This window comes from Dermacentor albipictus, chromosome 3 (assembly GCF_038994185.2).
Source record: "Dermacentor albipictus isolate Rhodes 1998 colony chromosome 3, USDA_Dalb.pri_finalv2, whole genome shotgun sequence".
In the NCBI taxonomy this organism is placed as follows: Eukaryota; Metazoa; Arthropoda; class Arachnida; order Ixodida; family Ixodidae; genus Dermacentor; species Dermacentor albipictus.
This window is the reverse complement of record NC_091823.1, coordinates 163,974,590-163,996,541: the sequence shown is the minus strand read 5'-3', so window position 1 is coordinate 163,996,541 and position 21,952 is coordinate 163,974,590. Positions and strand designations below refer to the sequence as shown.

Genomic DNA, 21,952 nt, shown 5'->3' with positions numbered 1-21,952 from the left:
CCACGCCATTGTCGTCATACAATAAAAGTCATGCATTTGTTGTCATTGTGTCGTTGGCATACCGTCGCGGCCGTTCTATCGTCATCATTGTAACTTGGACATTGCCACTCGTCACGCCGTCGTCTTCATGCCGTCACCATTATACGATGTTTGTTTATCTATCGATGGCATTGCTCGTTCATAATTCTATCATAATGATGTCACCATTCAGTCGCGATTATAACACTGTTGTTTTGCCATTGGCCTGAATCGGGTGATCGTCACACAGACCCTACAATTCATCCGCTGTCACATCATCATCATGCCGTCTAAGTCGCGTCATCGCCGTCATTCCCGCTTCTTCGACCGGTTCTTGGAATACCGTCATCGCCATCTCATTGTCGTCATTTCATCGCCATCTGGTTGTCGTTATGCTATTATAATAATTTAAGAACTGACATCGTATTTTCAAGACACCGTCGTTACACACCTTGGTCATTTCATGAATATTAGTCCTCCTTCTTCATTATATCGTCACTACGTCCGCATTATACAGTCATCGCCATGCCTCCATGCTGACGGGTGACCTTGGCACGTGAGTGCCATAGCAGAGTGGGATGATATCAAAGAATGTGACATATAGCCGAGGCAAAGAGTCTCACAATTACTACACCTGTTCTATAAACCTGAATTCTGGAGTATTGTCTGTCGCTGCAATGTTCTATGGCTAGTCGCATTAGCGTCGACAGACATCGTGAGGTAATTTTTAACACTGCCGTAATTTTTTAACAAACACATGTTTTAAATAAGCCTTCAGCTGACGGACAAGTCTTTTATCGTCTGCATGTTTTCCGGCTCTCCGATGTATGCATCTTGCACGTATATTATGAATTTTATGTGTTTGTTTTAGTAATGCATCTTTGTTTAAGTGCTCATGACGCTATCGCCAGCCGCAACATGTGCTTGCTTTATGTTACATAATACGTTTTGTTCACTTAGAAATCGCTGTCCTGCCAGAAACAATCAGCACGACTTGTTCTCGGTGGTAGCACGGGTGCTACAAACATTTTTGCACCTTCTATATTGCATACCTCGCAAGAATTTCAACAGTGTAAGTGCTAGTTCAAAGCTAATATTTGAACGATGTGTATGCCGTTATACAGGCATTTTAACCCCACCGATATGTCTTTTTTATGTTTTCAAAAAATCATGTCTTGCAAATGAAACAGCACACTATGTAAAAATACGACTTTATTGAATATACACATATGACAGGTTTCCTTTATGAATGTCTGAATGAAATAAAATATAATCGAATAACGAACATAGTCTGTGAAATTCCAAACTCTACAAATGAAATCGCGAGGGCGACATGGTGGGCTACGAAGTGTAGCCTCCGAGTAAGAAGACGAGAATCATGTGTAATGTGTAGACTACTTCATGAAAGTGTTCAAATGTATGTCGTCTACTGAAGAGCAGCCGCCTTATTGAAGTAATGACTGCGTTGAAGTCTCCGTACGCATTCATGAAAACCACTTTTAATCGCTGCTCGTCATGATACCCATGCTTTTCTACGCTGCATTAAAGCAGCTTTAAAATATAATATTCAAACTAGAGTTTGCGTGTCACTGTAAAGCACCAATAATGGAGGGCTCGTATTTTATTTTTAAGTTGAAGATATTCTGCTTGCTTAATTGAGGTGTTACTTACATTTGAAAAAAATATCATAGAAGCAAACAAGAGAACACCACACGTATCACAGTAGCTCATTACTTCGAATCTTGCCGAATCGTGCAAAAGAGGCAGAGAGAGATGATCATGACGATGATCTGCAAAATGAAGGAAACAAAAACTATTACTCACTTTTCCGAAGAAAGATAATCGCATAATTATAAAGTTCAAGTTTCGTGAAATCCTAAAATCAAAAGATCCGATATCGATGCCAGGAATTTTATTGGTCGTACACTAGGCTGAGTAGACGGAAACGGAAGGTTGTGCACCGTAAACATTATTTTGCGTAGCTCATATTGAAGCATCCTCTTTGACATATGATCTGTACGCAGATTACGTTGGCTCATAACTTTGAATCATGGTTGATTTTTTTAAGGGCCGATGCCAAATGTGCCAGCTTGAGGCCCTTCTGAGCAATCTGGTGCCACTCACCCTTGAAGCAAAATGTTCAGAGTCGTGTTAATTGCGACGCAATGACATCGGTACACTTTCGCTCCTCGTTTGTCTTATTTCGCAAAGTTTACCCCTGTTTGTTTGCTGTTGGTGCCTGCTATCAACAACGGAGGTTTCAAGCAATTCATTGGAATGAAATAGAGAATAGTTCATTGCAGTGATTATTGACACCTCGTGTTTGATGAAACCTGGCATTATTGCGTAGACAGCTCGTGTAGCCTTATTTGTCTGTTCAATTCATATGCTAAAAAGTGCTGTTCGGATGTGCAACGTGAGCGTTTTCTACACAAAACTGACCAAGGCTAGCACCCTCATAAGGAAGAACAAGACTTTGGCGGGACTTATGATGATCGCTTTACAATTGCAGACTCCACACGTAAAGATGCCGGTGATCCGCTTAAATCAACGAATGGGTACTGTTCCCTGTATAGTTGAAATGAAAATATTTTGCCCCGCGCCACACTACAATCGTGTCATTCTGGCATGAGGTGTCTAAGCTGAGGAATTCTAACAAAACAGGAACTTATTTGGTGAAAGCGAGGTGCCACAGAAACTAAATTACGTATTACAGAATGCTTAAATATTTTCACTGACGACGTTTTTCCTTCAGTTGTCTTTTTATGACCATTCAAGGTTTCACTATTGAGGCGATGGCTCTTACGCACGGATTAGCTCTTCCAGCATAAATGTTCGTTTAGTGTTATCCTTCTCGCTGTATTCTGTGCTTAGACACTATTACAGGCGTCGCTTGTTAAGAAGTCTACACAGGCGCCCTTCGCGAAAGAAGGGATGCTTTCGATGATTTAATTAAACATACACTTGAAACCTATTAAGTCTGTTAAGCACTCGGTGAAAACTATAGGCCCTACCACACACATGCACCTGGATACGCGTCCACGACAGCTTACATCTCGTTGCAGAAAAAGCGAAAATTATTGGTGTTGGTTAGGAGGAAAAAAAAGAAACTGGGCAACTCTATTGGGAGCACCATAACTTCCTTGCCCAAGGCACACATGTCCACAACGCAACAACGGCTCCAAGCGCGGGTGCGCTGCATAGCTGACATAATAACCGCAAGTGTAGATTGTGGAAACAAAAAGGAAAGCGGAACTATGTATTATATTTTTACGGAAGGATGACAGAAAGGAGAGAGGAAGAGGAAGATCGCGATACGCTGGCTGCTGCGTGTTGTTGCTGGTCAGCCATTCTGACCACATTGACTTTGCTTGTATATATACTGTAAATATATTCGGTCTATACTACCAACATCGCCATGACATATTGGTGGGAGGTGCGGGATACTACGGCTGGAAACGAAGCTCCTCAGTGGACGTCGCCTCACCGTTCTCATCATGAATGACGGTGAGCACTCGGGATCAACGTCGTTGCTTCCTCCAACGTCACCGTCACCCTCTACGACACAGTCCCCTTCGGTTCTGGTCGTGCAACCCAAGGATCCCGGAACATTCTGCGGTACTGATGGCGCCGACGTTGAAGGGAGCGTGGCTATGTACCAACGTCTGAGTGGAATCAACAGATGAAGCCCTACGCTCATGCTAGCTAACCTGTTGTTCTACCTAAGAGGCACGGCAAAGGTGTGGTTCGAAAATCATAAAGAGGAGCTGACCAGCTGGGACCAATGCAAAGAGAAGTTAACAGAGCTGTTTGGCAAACCAACCGGACGTAAAATTGTCGCAAAGCAGGAACTGGCCTCTCGTGCCCAGTCCCCCACAGCGACCTATGTTTCGTATATCCAGGACGTACTGGCGCTTTGTCGTGAAGCCGATCACGATATGACAGAAGCTGAGAAGGTAGGGCATGTGCTCAAGGGAATCGCTGACGACGCCTTAAATCTGCTCATGTGCAAACGCTGTTGCACAGTTGATACTATCATCGAAGAGTGCCGACAATTCGAGCAGGCCAAAAGCCGACGTGTCCTGCACCCATTCACCAGACTTCTCAATACCGCATATGTTACGGGGACGTTGGGAGTATAAACTGAATATATTTACAATATATATACAAGGAAAGTCAATGTGGTCAAGATGGCTGACCAGCAACAACACGCAGCAGCCAGCGTCTCACGATCTTCTTCCTCTCTTTCTATCATCCTTCCGTAACAATATTTTCAATATTTAGAATGGTGACTATTATCGCAATATATTCAAACATTTCGCCTTCGGTTAAGGCCCATTATGAATTTCTATACCGTGTGCCCTTGCTAACCCTCCAAGCTGTATGAAGAAAAATATTAGAAAGCAAGGTGAAAAGTACAATTGTAACACTCGCGGTGATAAATTGTCACAGGTCTGACGACTGAACACCATAGGCTTCAAAATTGTATATGGGAAGATTTTTTTTATATTTTTATTCTCTGAACTTGACTGACTGAACTTGACTGACGTTAGCTGGTGCACCCTAAGGTCAAATCGCAGGCACATTTCCCTCAGCGTCACTTTAATTATCTAAGTCAATGAAGTGATGCATACAAAAGCATTTGACAGAAGCTGTACAGATATATCAAGTGTTCGTAGATTGTACTAATTATAAGCCGCAACCGGTCACTCAGGGATTGCATGGAAATGGCATTGAGGTTGGAAATCCAGTAAGGCTGGCATAGATTTTCTTTTTTGCGTAATACCGAAATTACCCAGCGAAGTAATTTTGCCGAAATGTATCTGTGTAAGCAACCTTACCATAGTATGAAAAGCTGCTGTAATGTTATTTCTGAGTAAATTATGTTCTCCTGTATATTACCATTCTAAAGTCGTCTTTCTGCTTGTAACTAAATTCTCGTTGGTTTTTTTTTTGCAGGCAGGGGAGTTTTGGTTTTCTGCAACGTGAAGCGGCATTAAATAAAGAAGACAGAGATTAGGTATCCTAATGTTATATTTAGCGTAATGAGATTATAGGATCACGGAAGCATTCATGCCTTCTTCATGTGAGATTATTGGGGCGTGGTAATGTCCTACTCTGTCGAAGCTCCACTATACTAATCTAAGCATGTACGGTTGAGCAGCTCCAGTTTAAATGCATACATTGAAACCATTTCTCACCTGCACAAACCCGAGCGCGAGACCCAAGCCACCCACGACGGCTCCTGTTCTCTCAAGGAGGACACGTAAGTTTTCACTGCAACCCTGAAATATTCGAAAATAAATAATAAAGCACTTCGCATCAGCAATCACTGTACCTGTGCTTGGCGAATATTCAGCGAGAAAAATACAATCGGAAGCCATTTGTCAACATGAGAATTGGGTGTATTATATTTCGGCATTCCCAGTAGATCGCAGAGTTTAGTGCTTACATTGAAGTTCTAAAAGTACTTGCAAACTCCTTGGAGTAGAGAGTGTTTCAATTTGTGCCTTCACCTTTCCGCCTCATCGTCCCCTTCCCAAGAAAAAGAAAAACAACCGTGACAATGAAAGACGCTGTCGTATTTTCGAACATATTGCTTAAGGGTTTGACTCAATCAATGTAACTATCAGGTGACAAACGAGAAGAAAGAGAGTTAACCGAGGGGCCCTTTGTTTCATTTATTAAGCACATGTAATTTCCCCTATGTTGTCCTTGGTGTCAGTGTTTGTTGGCTTCTTATGATATCAGGTGACAACTAATTTAATAGTTTCTGTATTCGAATATTTCTGGCGTATGCTTCTTGCTGTCTCTATATTCATATTATTGCTGTCTCTTATTCATATTATTCTATAATATTGTCTCTTCTTGCTGTCTCTAATATTCAGGATGAGAAAGCGATGAGGTTAAAATATATATTGTGCAACAATACTTCTTTGAAATACGCTTGCCACCTTGGAGGGCCGTAAGACCGGCAAAACAGCGTCAGGTTCCAACTCTTCACAACTTCTTTTCTAATATGCACATTCTTAACCATAATAAACACGCCTGATTTTGTTCCTTATGCCACAGCACACCTGAAGTAGCATGTCATGCCCATACCTCATGGGAGAATGTCTCGTGTTAGCATTTAGTGTTCCCTATAAATTAGTGAACTCATAGTAGTGCATCGGGTTTTTGTGTGAGTCCCTATTCGTTCATTAACCACAGTGTACCTATCGAAGTTGAAGATAGAAGACGCCCAATATTCAAGAGGTTTTTCCATAATATACTACAAAATAATTTTAAGAATTGTTACATCGCAGGAACAATATTTCTGCCTGTTTGTTCCCCTATGCACAGTGAGGGATATTTGTACCACGGCGGCCACATTTCGATGGGGGCGAGATGCGAAAACACCCGTGTGCTTAGATTTAGGTGCACGTTAAAGAACCCCAGGTGGTCAAAATTTCCGGAGTCCTCCACTACGGCGTGCCTCATAATCAGAAAGTGGTTTTGGCACGTAAAACCCCAAATATTATTATTATTATATTTGTAAGGGCTATCGTGGTGTTCTAGTGATCAAATGAGCTCTGTATGAAACTTGAAGTTTTCGCATTGCAAACAAATTGCTGCCGCCTTTTTCCTTTGTTTCTTTTTGATGTGAAATTTCAGTTCCTTAAGCACAGGGCTTGCTTGCTTAAACCACATCTAATCAAAACATGTCACATTACTAGTACTTTTCTCTTTGCAACCGTACTACTCTCACGCTTTAGTTCGGTATAATACAATGAATGCAAACCTGTAGTCATCAGTGTTATAAGGCTTGCAAGTGTGCAATTTGTTGCATAAGTTTCGCGATTGTTCAACTATGGCACACGCGTGTTAGACACGTAAGGTGCAGAAACTGATTCGCGAAGCAACAAAGAAGGATGCCAGTTCGCGCCCACTACCTTAGGCCACGATGGACCCACTACAGAGATCAAGTATGCTGGCAACATAACGCCATAGTACAGCTGCTAGCTGTATCGTAATTTTGCATGCATGGTAATGTTTGAATAAATGCTACTTGTATATTTGGGTAGGTCATTTTCTACCATAGTTTTCATAAATCCTCAACAAAAGGCATAAAATACTTAATGTGCCGCACTGTGGCTAAGTCCTCGTTGCAGCCCACCAAATTTTTTTACAGCAAAGCTGTTAAGGGCTAGTGAGGCAGGTGTCTATGTGCTAACGCAAAACTTTTATCAACTTCATTGGCTTCAGCGTCGTCGTCTTCATCCACAGCCAAGCTCGTTGGCGCACTTTGGTGCTACTGCGCGAACGCGCTCGTGCCACTGCTCCCGCGTTCGACGTCCTCAATAATTATTATTGAATTAATAAGCACAATGACCTGCAATTTTACAGCGAGATACAGAGAAGCTGTTAAGGGCTAGTTCTCCCAGGATCGTCTCCGTGTGCACACAATATCCTGATGATAGTCTCGGATCGGAAAACATTTATTGGGCTCTAGAAAAGAGATCTTCGCGGCTTCAGACGGCCTCTTCCATCTTCTGAAGGATTCTTTTGCCTGCAATCACAGGGTTGGTGCCCTAGTCCAAGGCTAATGCCGGGCCGACCTGCGGCGGAGGTGCAGTTCGCCATTAAGGGACCCACAAAAACATTTTCGCCGGTCATCTTTCTTGACAGAGTGGAAGAGCACAGAAGGTTTTTTCCTTAAAGAATTATACATGTTTCTAATGCTTCATTAATACTATTGTTCAACAGTATTTATTCGAATGGGTACTCTTACTGGCCAAAACATCCATGTAAGTCGCTGCCAAGTCGCAGGGCAATATCTTAGCGCCATGACTGAAATCCTTCAATATCGGCAAATAACCTTTTACTTTTTGACGCTGTAAGCGTTTGAAATAGAGCTGCGATGGAAGTGGCGTAAAAGGTTTGCTTACGTATATAAAGATATTGTTGGTCCGGGAACTGCTGCACGACTGTGGTATAGTCATGTCTCGGACTTCGTAGTCATGCTTGGAGATGGCACCGCAGCATTCAAGCTGTACCAAAGAAAAAGAAAGAAAAAGAAACACAATCATATACAATACTATTTGACGTAATGTACTGCACAACAAATTGCTTGTGATTTTTAACTAAGCAGAAACATGTGGGACAATTTTTAACGCAAGAATCCACCTGGTTGGTCCTCCATTCTACAGCCTTAATTCTAGTCAGCTAGTGGGGGTTCCTTTTTTCTTCAACAACTGCGCGCATTCCTCTTCATGTAAGAGGGTGCCGTCAACAACAGTGCTTGTACAAAATGAAATCAGTGCGGAGGTTCGCGAGTTCTGTTACGTGCGACTCTGCAGACGGCAGGTCCCACACAGGACACTATGTGGATGAGGTTTCAGCTTGTACCTGTTCCAATACGCCACAGTAGGTTAAAAAGGGAACGCAATACGACAAGAAAAGGCGCGGTAGACAGAGAATAAAGAGAAAAAATTCTCAGCTGGGTGAAAGCATAAAACATTGTGGCTCTGTGGCGAAAAGATGCGAAGGTTGGAAGGGATAGGCTATCCCCACTGCATAACGCCAAAGGAACGGCACTGCGATTGAGCTTTTATTTAAAACAATTGGTTACAATTTAATTTAGCGGATAGGAGCTCCTACGCTAAATAGTGGACATCATTGTATAGGGAATTTCGAGACACTCTCGCTATATATGGGGATGGTCTCATGGTTTCGTTATTGATACGGCCACTGCACCTACTACCAGTGTTTCTATTACTTATGCATCAAGTAAGAAAGAAGTTACTCCCAAAATTAGTACATGGAATAGGGTTCATATATATCTTAATGATTGTTGGCTTAAATGTATGAAACGATTTTGTGCGCCTTTCATTGAAGATAGAAACGTGGGACTGCTTCTATTTATCCACTGTCTAACGGTATGCAATGCAAAATTTAATAAATGGATGACAAAGACAAGTGAAGAGTTTGAAATGGATGCTACATGTCATTAACAACTGATTTTAAAGTAATGGAAATATTGTTCTATGACTAGGCGCCTCGTTCGAGGTTTCTGACACCTTTCTTGAAGGACAACTGAAACACTAAATGAAAAAAAAAATTATCTGCTTAGGTCACTCGGCAAGCTATTCAGCAAGTCGGTGAAAACTTGACTGTGGCCCACATTATGGATGCAGACAACATGAAAGCTCGAGCACTCGATATGTCTAATGTTGGTATGACAGATGGAGATAAGCGGCGAGCGTTTTACTTCATGCCTTTGCTCCGGCCATTCTGCTCCCACGAACACCAATTCTTGTATTTGAGTACGGCATTCCCGTTGACCGAAGTATTTAGAAAAACGGCCAGAAACCAAATTAGGTGAACACTATGAAGTTACTTTTGAACAATTGATAAGAATATACATTTGGCCAACATGATAAACTAAGCAGGGCTTTCTGCCATACCATTTGAACACCTGGGACAGCAATTAATTAAACAACATTTTCTAGCTCACTTATGTGACACACAAGTTTCAACTCCCAGCAATGCGCTGACAGACATACACGCTCCATTTGTAAAATATATCCTAATAGCATACGCAGGAGCTCTCCAGCAGCGAATTTATTGCGGCAAAGAATAAGCCACATGAGAGGGGTTACCAAAACAGGCCTAATTTCTCTATAAGAGGCAAGTTGATTGCTGCTCATGTAAATTTGACAACAAGCAAGACAACAGGGGCGTATCCGGCGATTGCTCAATAAGATTTTAAACTTGCAGAGTTCTCCTAGGCGGTTATCTTTGTCGGGAGAAAAAGGAAAAATGAAACGTGGAGTCGCAGGGGCCAGATGCAAGGGACATCGTGGAACCACCGTAAAAAAATATTTTGCACACACAAAGTCTAAAACTAAGCCAACAAAACAACGCTAAATACGCGGACGAGAAAGGAAGAAGACAGGGCGAGTCTCGTCCACATTTTCGCGCTGTTTTTCTTCAACAGATTCAGATCAACGAGTTCGCCTTCAAACCCTGCTCATAATAAGTTGCTCATAAATTGCCTAATACCAAGAAGGGGTAGGCGACCAGGTTATAAATAAACAGTCAAGTGGAACGAGACACGTGCCATAATTTTAGTAGGGCATTCAGAGTACAACGACCTCTTTAAGTTTTGCGTTTACTCTCTCGGACGAAAAAACACGCACAAGTAGGCGCAAATACACACACACACACACACACACACACACACACACACACACACACACACACACACACACACACATACACACACTCACACACACAAAAACACAAATTCTGAAAAACTCATTGTATGAGGATCGTTTACGTGCGTAACTCAGCGGCGCGTGAGGTAATTAAGAATAGTTAGGCATTATTACCCCGAAAGACATAGAGGACGTTACTACACAATATATTGCTCCGGAACAGTATTTGCGATGACAAAGAGGCGAGCAGGGTGAAGACGACGACGACGATTAGAGGCTAGCGCGGGCTGTTGCCTCTTGGCCAAGTGCGGCGTATTTGCTTGTAAATATACGTGTATGTAGCTTTTCGTCTGCGTCTTCCTACGTAACATATCTGGTGGAGGTGCGGGGTAGAAAACTCGTCCTCATTACCCGAGAGTTGAATTTGAAGTGGTAGCAAAAAAAAGACCAAAAGAACAAATAAGATGCACAGGCTTGACCACCTGGAACAGCAAGTTTAATGAAAGCGGAAAAGTTCCAGAGAAGATTTCGTTGCAGGCTCGAGAACCTGCATCGGCTACTTAGTGTGACGGGTTAAGGATTTTGATCATAGATGTGACGTCCGAATGGCTTCACTCAAACCAATGAAACAATGACTGCATATAGGAAGCTTTTGGACACGAAATTGGTTATTGTTCCTATGAGCACAAAAAGCAAGGCTTTTGTGGCGAAATAAATATTTAAAAGTGTCCCTCAATAATTGATTTATGCACACACCGAGAAGCAACGTGCAATACGTACGTGAACTTGCATGAGGTCCATGAATCGTCTGGCCTTGGGATCATCGATGACTGTGTCCAGTTTTTGTTCTATGCTTACAGCCAGGTGATGCTGAAGCTGCAAGAAGTAAAGGAATCCGAAAAGTATATCACCTTCTATTTTCCGCAAGCAATAAGGTGGCCATAGTGGAATCATTAAACTTAAGAAGCCCTGCTTGAGCATTAAGTGAGAAGACTCATACCAAGCCTGTAATAGTAGATACATAAAATTCAACCCGGCAGATCTAAGCAAAGCCATGTTCAAGGCTTGTGATTCGCTAGTCCAGAATTACGTTTCTACAAGCAGGGCAACTTTACTTTGGTGTAAGCAAGTGCCACACAAGTAGTCTTCTTTATGCCATCTATGGCTAAGGTGCACACATCCCGCTGAACTTTCAGCGCAGTATACGCTTTACCAGCAGAAAGAGTTGGAGGGTGCTTTCTTTGAGCTGCCTATAGTGTGCTAATAAAGAAAGAGATGCAATGGGTCTCAGCAGCTCCAGAGCTTCGTTATGAAGACTTGCCTGCCTTTGCTTAAGTTCGCTGAAGCTTGCATATTGAAGCTCACTCGTGCGCATGCAGAAGGAGAAAGAGGAGGATAAAATTGACATCTTTGTGGTTTGATTTCTCCAGTTATAGTATACCTCGCGGAAGTTCAGTTCTTGACGCACTTCAAGGGAAATAAATTTCATAAGATGTAAGAAATTGTGAAACACAAAAAAAATGAAAGGCCTAACAGTTCGAGATATCAATATGACAGCGTGGGTTTGAGACGGAACGCGGATGGCTCGCATTCGATGTTAAACTTCTGACGAAGTCAGTTGGGAACGTCAAGGTGCCACAGAAACAGTGCGCTTTCCAAAGCCGTCAATGATAAGACGAAGTACTGGGATTAGGAAGCTTGCAGACAAGATGATCCAGTAAGCTCACGCAGGAGGAAGGTGACTCGAGATCGTTGTGAAAAGATCTTGGTCGTGCAATGAACTTGACAACGGCGACGACGCGTGAGAGCAATGTACCATTTTGTCTCTGTGGTTAAACGTTAGTTGAGTAATCCTTCAAATCTGCCTCTCGGGACACACCGACTCCCAGCTGCAGTTTCGACACTAGTTTGATTGAAAAGCAATAGTACGGGATCCAGGTGGTACACCTAGGCAATGTATATGTGCGAGTGCCTCTAAGTTAAACAATAGTGAATTTTCTCGCAAGTTTGCTAGTGGATATCTGGAAATCGGTGCCATCCCCGGTATTCGCTGAAAGTGGATAAGTCTTACAAACCCACTAGCTACAACTCGCAAATTGTACTGCCTTAAAGCAAATCATTTAAAAATGAAATGAATGGCATTTCTTAGTTAGTCGACGATACATTTCCATTTCTCGTACCAGTAATGTCCACCGCTTTGGGCAATATAACTTAAGGACTACAAGTGCGCTATTTGCCACGAGCAATTTTTAAAATTGTTCCATGGTTTAAAATAAACACCCTATATAGATAAACCTCCAGACTGTCACTGCCTGTTCGTCACCAGCCATTTTTCTGGGTAATGGTTATAGTAAATAGCAGATACCGCTTCCGGACACGAAATTGTGCTTTCTTTTGTCAACCGGTGGTTCAGGCTACCAATGCTTCTGTCTCCATTTCCTAAGCACCCGTGCGCTGTGAAAACAGCCAAGATGCAGCATCACCAACTCATGTGATCTTCAACCCTTGCACGTGTTTTCATGGTGATGACACATTATCGACGATGTGTTTTTTTTTCTTTATTTTGTAGACGGCATGACAGGCGTGGCGATGACGACGATGAAAATGAATACGGCGCAACAATGACAGCAGCATGCAGAAAACGCCATAACGACGACTAAATAAGGATAGCGTGGCCATAATGGTGTAGCGCAGGCGGCATGATGACTACCAATGACGAAGACCTAAGAACGACTGCGCTCCTGGTCTTTCATCTGCGCTCCTTTACACCACGGGTGCCCGATACTACTCCGACCATTCCGTTCAATAACATCAGCCGGCAAGACCAAAGGGTGCATCTAGACAAGAGACAAGCAGTGCGCGTCGGTGGCAAATGGAGCCTGAACTCGTCAGCCAAGCGCCGCAGAAACACCCCACAGCAGCATCACTGACGAAAGCCGTGTATACTAAATACCACTGTCTCGTTACATCAGTCGTGAATATCATCTGCATTCTTAAACGTCAAGATTACTGACCACCTCATAAAATAACAAACTCAGGAAGAGGAAAAATACGGGGAAGGCGGGAGATGGAAATTCAAGACGATGAGCAAAACGAAAACAAGGTAAAATCAGGGGCCAATGCTTCGAGAAGTGTACTAATTGTCGAAACATTAGCCCCTTTGAGCATATCTTTGTCTGCCCAGTGCTTCTGGTTTGAGGGTAAACAGACCCAGTGCGTGATTCTGCACATTGGTCTGAGCATCTGCCGAACATGCTTTCGATCGCGGCCTAATGAATAGAACATCGGGCAGCTGAGCTGGCAGTTGGATGCTCTCTTTCGCTATCAGAAACTTTAATTTTCTTTTTATTCAGTGCCCGAAATGAGGTGACACGCGAACCTACCTATGACAAACCTATTTACCACTGAGGGCCTCGGATGAGCCAAAGAGTGCTTTGCGTTAAAGAGCATTTGCCCGATGCTGGGATTGGACCCTGTATCTTCTGGCCTCGCCGTATAAAAGCCAAATGCTCTATCAATTAGGTCACACTCTCTCCACTCTTCTGTTCTGCCAAAGCCAATGACCTTTTTAAAGCTACTGGCGTGTGTGCCATCTTGCATATCACGAGTGAGAGCACGTGCACAGAAGCGCGCACCAGTTTCGTTAAACTCACAAACGTGGAACGTGCGAATAGCTGCCGAACTTTTAACTTTCGAAATAAATAGGGCAGTTGAAATTCAGTACTTTGTTCGTCTTGTTTTGTTTTCAAATGTTACAGTGTCAGATTAACGCTACGCTCGAAACACAAACCAGTACCCATTCGTCCAATTAACTAGTCTTCTTTGACGTGCTTCCGCGGGATTGCAACTTGTTGCTGGAAAGCGTGGCAATGTCTGCCCTGCCTAGTATTTCGCGTGACAGCTAGCACTCTGAGACACTGCGTTATAATGCATCGCCTTCGGGGTTGGGCCACATGAAGGAGTTTTTTTAAACATCCTTGTTCCGCACTCTAGAAACTAACGGTATGTGGAGGCTGTGCGATATTGCACCGCCTTCACTATCGCTCCCGGTAACAAAAGTGGTGATAACTTTTATTTGCCGGAGTACACACACACACCCACCCACCCACACAAACACACACACACACACACACACACACACACACAAACACACACACACACACACACGCACGCACGCACGCACGCACGCACACACACACACACACGCACGCACGCACGCACGCACGCACAAAACCTCTCCTCGTGTCATTGCGGCCGCCGTCATAATGTTTCACCACAGTCGTTTTGCAGGTGCCTGCACACATACGCTTGCTCAACGCACTCAGCTACTCGCCCTACACAGTCACAATGACCCATAGGATCACGTTATTGCGGAACCTCAAAGGATAGTGGATAGCAATTTAAGTGCTTCACATAACATCGATTTTCCCAGTACCTGGGATCTGGCAACTTTTTGTGCTCTCTCACTCTCTTCTTTCCTTTTTCTTTCTTTCCTGCGCGTCGCACTTGCACTGGTGCTCTTACACATTCTGCATTGTATTAATTATATAACTTGTCCACGCATTGCATTCCGTGATGTTGCCAATTGTGCCTCTGTAGTAGAGGCGCCTATGCACGTGGCTCTGATTGTTTGATTCCTCTGCACAAGGCCCGGCACTCCGGACAGTATTGACGGATGGACTGTTCTATTAAATTTAAGGTGTATTAGCGGCTATACAGGAGTTTGACATTTCGCAGACGCGATCGCCTGCGTGCATTCCACGCACCCGGCTTCGTCTTTTCGCCGATTCCAAACCTGGTGAGAGGCCCTTTAAAGGCCAGCCGCCACGATACTTGGAACCATGTGAAAGCCCTAGAACAAGGCAGTGTAGATACGACGGAGCCTCCGTGCAAAATTGAACGTTTGAAATACGCGTGCAAGTGGCACGAAAGTCGCGCGAGAACAGCCGCTCTGGATACTAGGTGAATCTGTGTATTGTTTGCGGCACAGCAAATCAGCAAAAGAGGGGCCAACACAACGCAATCTACAAATAAGAAAAAAAGAGGACTTCAAGGCTTGTCAGACTTCGGCCTTTTTCCGTAAGCAAGGCAAACATTTTACTGCATTCAAGGAAAAAAAATCGGGGGTCTTGAAAATAAGCAAAACGCAAATAAATGACGACAGTCAGAATAACATGTATCAAAATCTCGTACATTGCCCTGTTAGAAAGAGCAACGTTACTGTCACTACAACACTCGCCTGTTGGAAAGTTTCCCAAAGAGCAAAATAAATTACATCTGTTAGGCTACAAGCGACACAAGAGTTGCAGTGTTCCACTAGTGTGCTTGAATTGCAAGCAAGTTAACAGTCCCAAGTCAGTAGCGCTTGATGTCATGTTACTGTTCGTCAGCATGACGTGCCAAGCTATTTTTTATTTTTTTAACAGATCAAGTTATAACAATTAATTTAGTTCGCTGTCTGTGTTCAACGGTTGGGTCACGCGAGCGAGCTATGAAAAGAGGAGTGGGCTGTTTACCTGGTCTCCATCGGCTACCTTCCACACCAAGCCGGCAACGGCGCATTCCATGATGAGCAGCACGAACATGGCGATGAAGTACTGGAAGGGTGGAAATAGCAAATCATAATTCTTAGGAAAAGTGAGAACGGTATAGATAGAGAAGTGCGGCAGATGGTCGTAACCTTAGTGTGGACCAAAACAAAACGAATAAAAGCCGTAGTTTTGCCCGAAATGCGATGCATCGGTTGCGACAGCACTTTGGTTGACAGCTGTATGAAATAAGGAATAATAGCTTTACCGACCGTATACACTCGTATACAATCGCTTGAAAACTAATGGTGTATTTGGATGGGCGTTTTCGAGCGCTCTAGAGTGCTATGAAAAGTGGCCATGCGTTCGGGTGGTAGAAGTCGAGCACTCGGAATAAGTTCGGATCGTTCTTTCGGATCGTTCACCTCCGACTCGGAGCGCTCCGAAATGCTTCGACTTCGAAGTGATAGCCTTCATGCCATCTAGGCGAGAGAAGTGTCAGGGACACTAACCGCCGTGGTATGCCACGGTTCCCGACAGGTGACAGTGCCAGCGCAGATTTTCGCCAGCGGGAATCCTGGAGCGTCGTGCATGTTTGTTCGGTTGTGTTCGTGATATTTCCGTGTGTCCCTGCGGCCAATTTACATCCAGCAAGGCATACTTGCGCCACGTCGAAACGAAAGCTGCTATTAAAGGCACAGGAATAATCAGTGATGCTTTTAGAGCACCTCGCGACAGAGAGCTTTGAAGCTAGCAGCATCGACGACGCAATTTGTCAATGTTGCGTACGAATGTTTTCTCGAATGCGCACGAATCCGCACGAATGTTTGAGATCGCTCAGGCATTCGTTTGGCACACTGCGTCTGCCGTTCAGATTTCGCCCTGCGCTCGGATCTGCCGACTCTGAGCCAGAGGGCCAGAGCGGTGAACCGATTACGCCATAAATAACGAGCATGGTGTCCCGCACGCTCAGGCGAACATAAACACATCTCACTCGATCAGCGCGAACTCTCGCTGTGAGAACGGTGGCAGCAGCAGCGAGCAAATTGACCTTCGTATTGCCTCTCGCTTCAATCCGAAATAAGCGCAGAGAACACGGCGTACACGAAATTATAAGCCAACGATGCACCTAGACTCAGCACTCATCATAGATTGCTTTCAACATGAGGCCCACGCCCCCATGCTCAGTCGCGCCATGTGCAGCCGCCGCAGGAGCATTATGACCCGGTGCCTTGCGCGCACGTGGAAGACAGCGCGCTTACTGCCCTGTCTTCCTCCCTTGCACGCGTTAGATCAATCCACTATTCTCGGCTCACACTCGCAGGTACAGCATACGGCACGCGGCCACGGTGTTAGCGCACTTGGACTTAATAAGGAACATCACGGTGGCGGCGACGGCGGAAATGCGCCTGGAGTGTCCGTATAATTGCTATCGCAATATTGAATTCGCGTGTTCTGCGTGCGATGAACCCCTATGATTCACGCTGTAGCGGGCTAATTTTGGCCACTTCAATTTCTTCAGCATGCTCATGAGCCAAATTACACGAGCTTTTTTACACTTCGCTTACCATTTTATTCCCGTCAATATTTGACAGGAAGGGGAGGCAAACTTCATTTGTATGTCAAATTAGGGATGCAGTGACGATTAAAATAAAGAAACGGAAGAATACACATGCCAATCACTTGATCTGAAGTGAAGGCGCTAAAACGACGGCGGACGAAGAAGGAATACACACACAGGCCGCCCTGTGTGTGTGTGTGTTCCTTCTTCGTCCACCGTCGTTTTAGCGCCTTCACTTCAGATCATGCTTAACCAACACGCCCAACTTTCCATCCTAACGCCAATAGTTTGTTTCATTATGAGAAAATTTGTTAAATCGTATGCTGGAGAGAACATAATTCAGGTGGCTACGTTAAATTGCTTAAAGAGGTGAGCGTTTTCATCCGCAATATCAGCAAGTTTTTGGATAGTTATCAAATTTTGTTACTTCAATGTTATGTTATCACTTTGGGGGCACGTTTCGTCACGAAAAAATTTAAGCCTGAGTTGCCGAGTAATGTCCACAAGGAACAAATTTCGGCAATAACATCTGTTGTGAGATCAATGTCGTGAACATTACTGCGCTTTTCTCGGCTAACACATTCTTGAGCATATATGATACAATCCTTAAATAACAGCCCAGTCCATTTTATGGAGCAATTGGTGAAAAAGGATTCTGCAAACTGAAGCATGCCTAAGAATTTCTTCCAAGTGCAATATTGTCCTGCAAGTTAACCGATTGTAAATCTCAAATTGCAATATCTGCCCCAAAGCGATCGGCAAGAACTTCAAGAACACAATGTTGTCACTCATTTCAAAGTACACTAATGGCTAATAATAGGTCAAGTTTGATCGATAGATTATTCGTTTAGAAGTATATCTTTGTTTTTTGTGTGACATTATAAGAATATCTTGCTTGAAGAATCGTACCGTTCCTGCTACTCAATTGCAGTTTCCCGCACTAAAACGTACTTGACCCAATGCCCACGTAACGTCCCACTCTGCCCCTTTCTGTGAATCGATGGGTGCGAGACATGGCGCACTGCAGTTTCATAGCCAGCGACTACCCAACATAGGAGGTACCGTAGTCCAAACTGTGTGGCAGCCATCTGATTTTCTGTTTTCTTGATTTTATCGCTTGGAGAATTTCTGATCTCGCTACGAACGACTAATTCCTTATTACATATCTTTCGCGTTTTAATCTAGCTCGGGGTAATATTTACCAGCGAAGCTGCACGTATATGACTCAGAGTCCAGACTTTCTTCATCTCCGTTAACAGGACAGTCCACAGAAAACCATTCTATGAATTGAAGCAAAAAGTGTCTATCTCCATTGGAATTACGCATGGAACATACCCCAGTTTTATTTTCAATTAAGAAAACCACAGAACAAGTTTCAAAACCGCATGATAGATGATAACGGGCCGGCGTACAATGCGAAAGACGCAGCGTTCGCCTTATGCGTTTCCTAGCAAAGATTACGATTGCACAAGCTGCAGTTGCCGCGAAGCGGAAGCGGTAGCATATGAAGCAGTGAGTGACGTCACTGCAATTTGCTTCGTAAAAGCAGAACCCGCCTAGCAAACGATTTCATTTGTGTTATTTTATTTTTTATTTATTTATTTATTCAATACTGTCAATCCCGTCAGGGATCGCAACCGAAAGGACATTAAAAAAAGTACACTGACATACAAAACATGACAATAATAACGGTTTGGAAATACACATTAATATACAGAATAAACTTATACATCAGTAGCAGTAAAAAAATATACAATCAGGTTCACACTGCAAGATTTGGGTTGGGCAGATAAATGTGTTAAAATGCAAAACAAAGGTAGTAACCAAGTGATACTGACAGTAAACAAAAATAATTACTGAGATGTAAGTAGATCGTTTTCAACAAGCGTGATAAAAGCAGTTAGTGATGAACTATTAACAGAGCCCACGTTCAAAGCGTTCCAATCGCGTATAGTCTGTGGAAAGAATGAGTACCTGAAAGTGTCAGTGCGGAATGAATACTCGTTTAGTGTGTGTGGGGGGTTATGACGTGTTTTCCTCGTTTGAGATTTCGTTATGTATCGTGAGGTATCCATATTTAGTTGATTATTTATGAGTTGGTAAATGGTTTTAGGGCGCGCTAGTTTTGCTCTGTTTTGGAGGGTTAGCATCCCGGCTTGTTTGAGTAGTTCTGTCGGTGAGTCTGATAGCCTATGTTTGTTAAAAATGTATCTGAGTGCCTTTCTCTGAACGCCTTCAAGTTTTTTGATCAGCTTGTTAGTGAAAGGAAACCAAACTACGTTTGCATACTCTAGTACCGGTCTGACAAATGTTTTATATGCTAGTAACTTTATATCAGATGGCGCTAGTCTGAGGCGTCTATTAATGAAAAATAACTGTTTTAGTGCGGTTGCCGTGACTTTGTTAACGTGAGCATCCCATCTGAGGTCGGAGGTTAGTATTATGCCTAAGTATTTGTATTTACAGACAGAAGCGAGAGGGATGTTGTTTAGTGTGTACTGAAAGAGTGATCTATGTTTTTTCCTAGTTACAGATAATACAACAGATTTATTAACGTTAATAGTCATCTGCCAATCTTCACACCATTTGGTTACTGATGCTATGGCGTTATTTAAAGCTATATGGTCGGCGACAGAGTTAATTTCCTGATATAGCACGCAGTCATCGGCAAAAAGTCTAATGTTGTTAAATATGTTAGCAGGAAGGTCGTTTATAAAAATTAGGAATAACACTGGGGCTAAGACGCTTCCTTGTGGTACACCTGATGTGACATCAGCTGTTACGGATTTCTCGTTGTTAATTTCGACAAACTGAGTACGGTTAGTGAGGTAATCAGTAATCCAGTCTAAAATTGGGCCAGTTCCTAAAGTTAGTTCAAGCTTCCTAGTAAGTTTTGGGTGTGACACACGGTCGAAGGCTTTCGAAAAGTCTAGAAAAATAAGGTCAATTTGTTTCTGGTGATCAATAGAGGTGGTTACGTCATGCACGAGTTCAATTAGTTGAGTAACGGTAGAAAGTCCCTTCCGAAAGCCATGCTGGAAAGGCGTTAGAATTTGGTTATCTTCTAGATAGGTTGTTATGTGCTTTAAGATGATGTGTTCAAGTAGCTTGCATATTGTGCTGGTTAGTGAGATTGGTCTGAAGTTTGAAGGATCTGATTTGCTTCCTGATTTATGTATTGGTGGTATTTTCGCTGTTTTCCATTCTTTAGGAAGGGTGCAGGATGACAGCGATTTGTTAAAGAGTATTACTAAAAGCTTCGCAATCCACTCGGCATATCTGCGCAGGAATGTGTTAGAAATGTTATCAGGCCCCGATCCTTTTTTAGTGTCTAAATTTAGCAGTAGGTTTAAGACTCCAGTTTCAGTCACAGTAAGGGGCCCTAGTTTCTTGCCGGTGCAGGGGCTATTGCGGGGTGCATTTCCATCGTCTGTAGTAAAAATGGAACAAAAGTAGTTATTTAGTGTGGTTGCAGTATTTCGATTTTCCTCCGAGGACGGATGACTGTCATTATGTACTTTAGGATTTAAGTAACGCCAGAACTTCTGGGGAGAATCTTTTAGGAAGTTTGTAAGCGTATTTGAAAAATAGAAAGCTTTAGCTATTTTGATTTTAGATTTTAAATCGTTAGTGGCTAATGCTAATTTTTCGGCTGTTCGTTCTGATGGGTGGCGTCTTTGCGTTTTTTTCAGGCACCGGACCTTCCGTTTGGCATGAATTACAGTTCGAGTAATCCAAGGATTATTCTTTCGCGTTATTTTAGTCTTAGTAGGAACGAAATTAGTCATACAATATGATAGAACATTTTTAAACCTATGCCATAGAATTTCCATATCGGTATTAGTGTCATATGAGAGTTGACGGAACAATGATAGCTCCTCACATTATGTGTCAAGTATGCTAGTGTCGTCAGCTCGGCTGTAGTCAGGAAATGTTATTGTTCGGGATGAGGGTGTAGTGTAATGAAACGGGACGGAACACATTAATAGTTTGTGGTCAGACAGACCTTCAAGTACTTCTACATTGGCGTCATGATAAGGGAAATGATTGCTCAAAAACACTAAATCTAATATGTTAGAGCTAGTTCCTTGTACACGGGTAGGTTCTGTTACGAGATGCGTGAGGTTGAAAGAAAGCATCATATCGAAAACAATTTCCGCGCAAGGTGAATGATGTTGCAGTGTACTCCAGTCGATATCAGGAAGATTGAAGTCCCCTAGAAGTATTAGTCTGGTGCTCTTAACATGACGTTGTATATAAGTACATAATAATTGAAATATGTCTGAATCAGAACAAGGGCTGAGATAAACGCATCCTACTATGATATCGCCACTAGAAAAACAGAGATTGCAAAAAATCGCTTCCACCCCTTCAACTTCAGGCATTGTAAGGAAAGGTACTTTATCTTTATTAACAAAGCCACGCCTCCACCACGTGTCGGTCTGTCCTTACAAATTATAGCGTAGTTTGGGGGAGTTATTTCAAAATTGTTAATGTCTTTTGTTAGCCAGGTTTCCGTAATGGCTAAGAAGTCCGGCTCGAAACCCACTAGTAATGATTCAAGGTGACCGAGCTTCTTGACAATGCTACGCGCATTTATGTTCATGAAAGTCATTTGGGACGTTGCTGGCGGCGTGGGCGAGGGG

At 43.2% G+C, this 21,952-nt stretch overlaps 1 protein-coding gene across 1 annotated transcript in view; it reads right to left on the bottom strand.

The window, feature by feature from the left end:
- Nucleotides 1-1,212: 1,212 nt before the first annotated feature.
- The window catches only part of LOC135905202 (CD9 antigen-like), a 42,255-nt gene continuing 21,515 nt past the window's right edge, over nt 1,213-21,952 (bottom strand). Inside the window, exons 3-7 of the mRNA XM_065436221.2 lie at nt 15,734-15,814; nt 10,998-11,093; nt 7,947-8,048; nt 5,220-5,303; nt 1,213-1,808 (exon numbers count right to left, since the gene is read on the bottom strand). Of these exons, the coding sequence (XP_065292293.1) occupies nt 1,749-1,808; nt 5,220-5,303; nt 7,947-8,048; nt 10,998-11,093; nt 15,734-15,814 (423 nt within the window). The 3' untranslated portion in view covers nt 1,213-1,748. The remainder of the gene's footprint in view (nt 1,809-5,219; nt 5,304-7,946; nt 8,049-10,997; nt 11,094-15,733; nt 15,815-21,952) is intronic.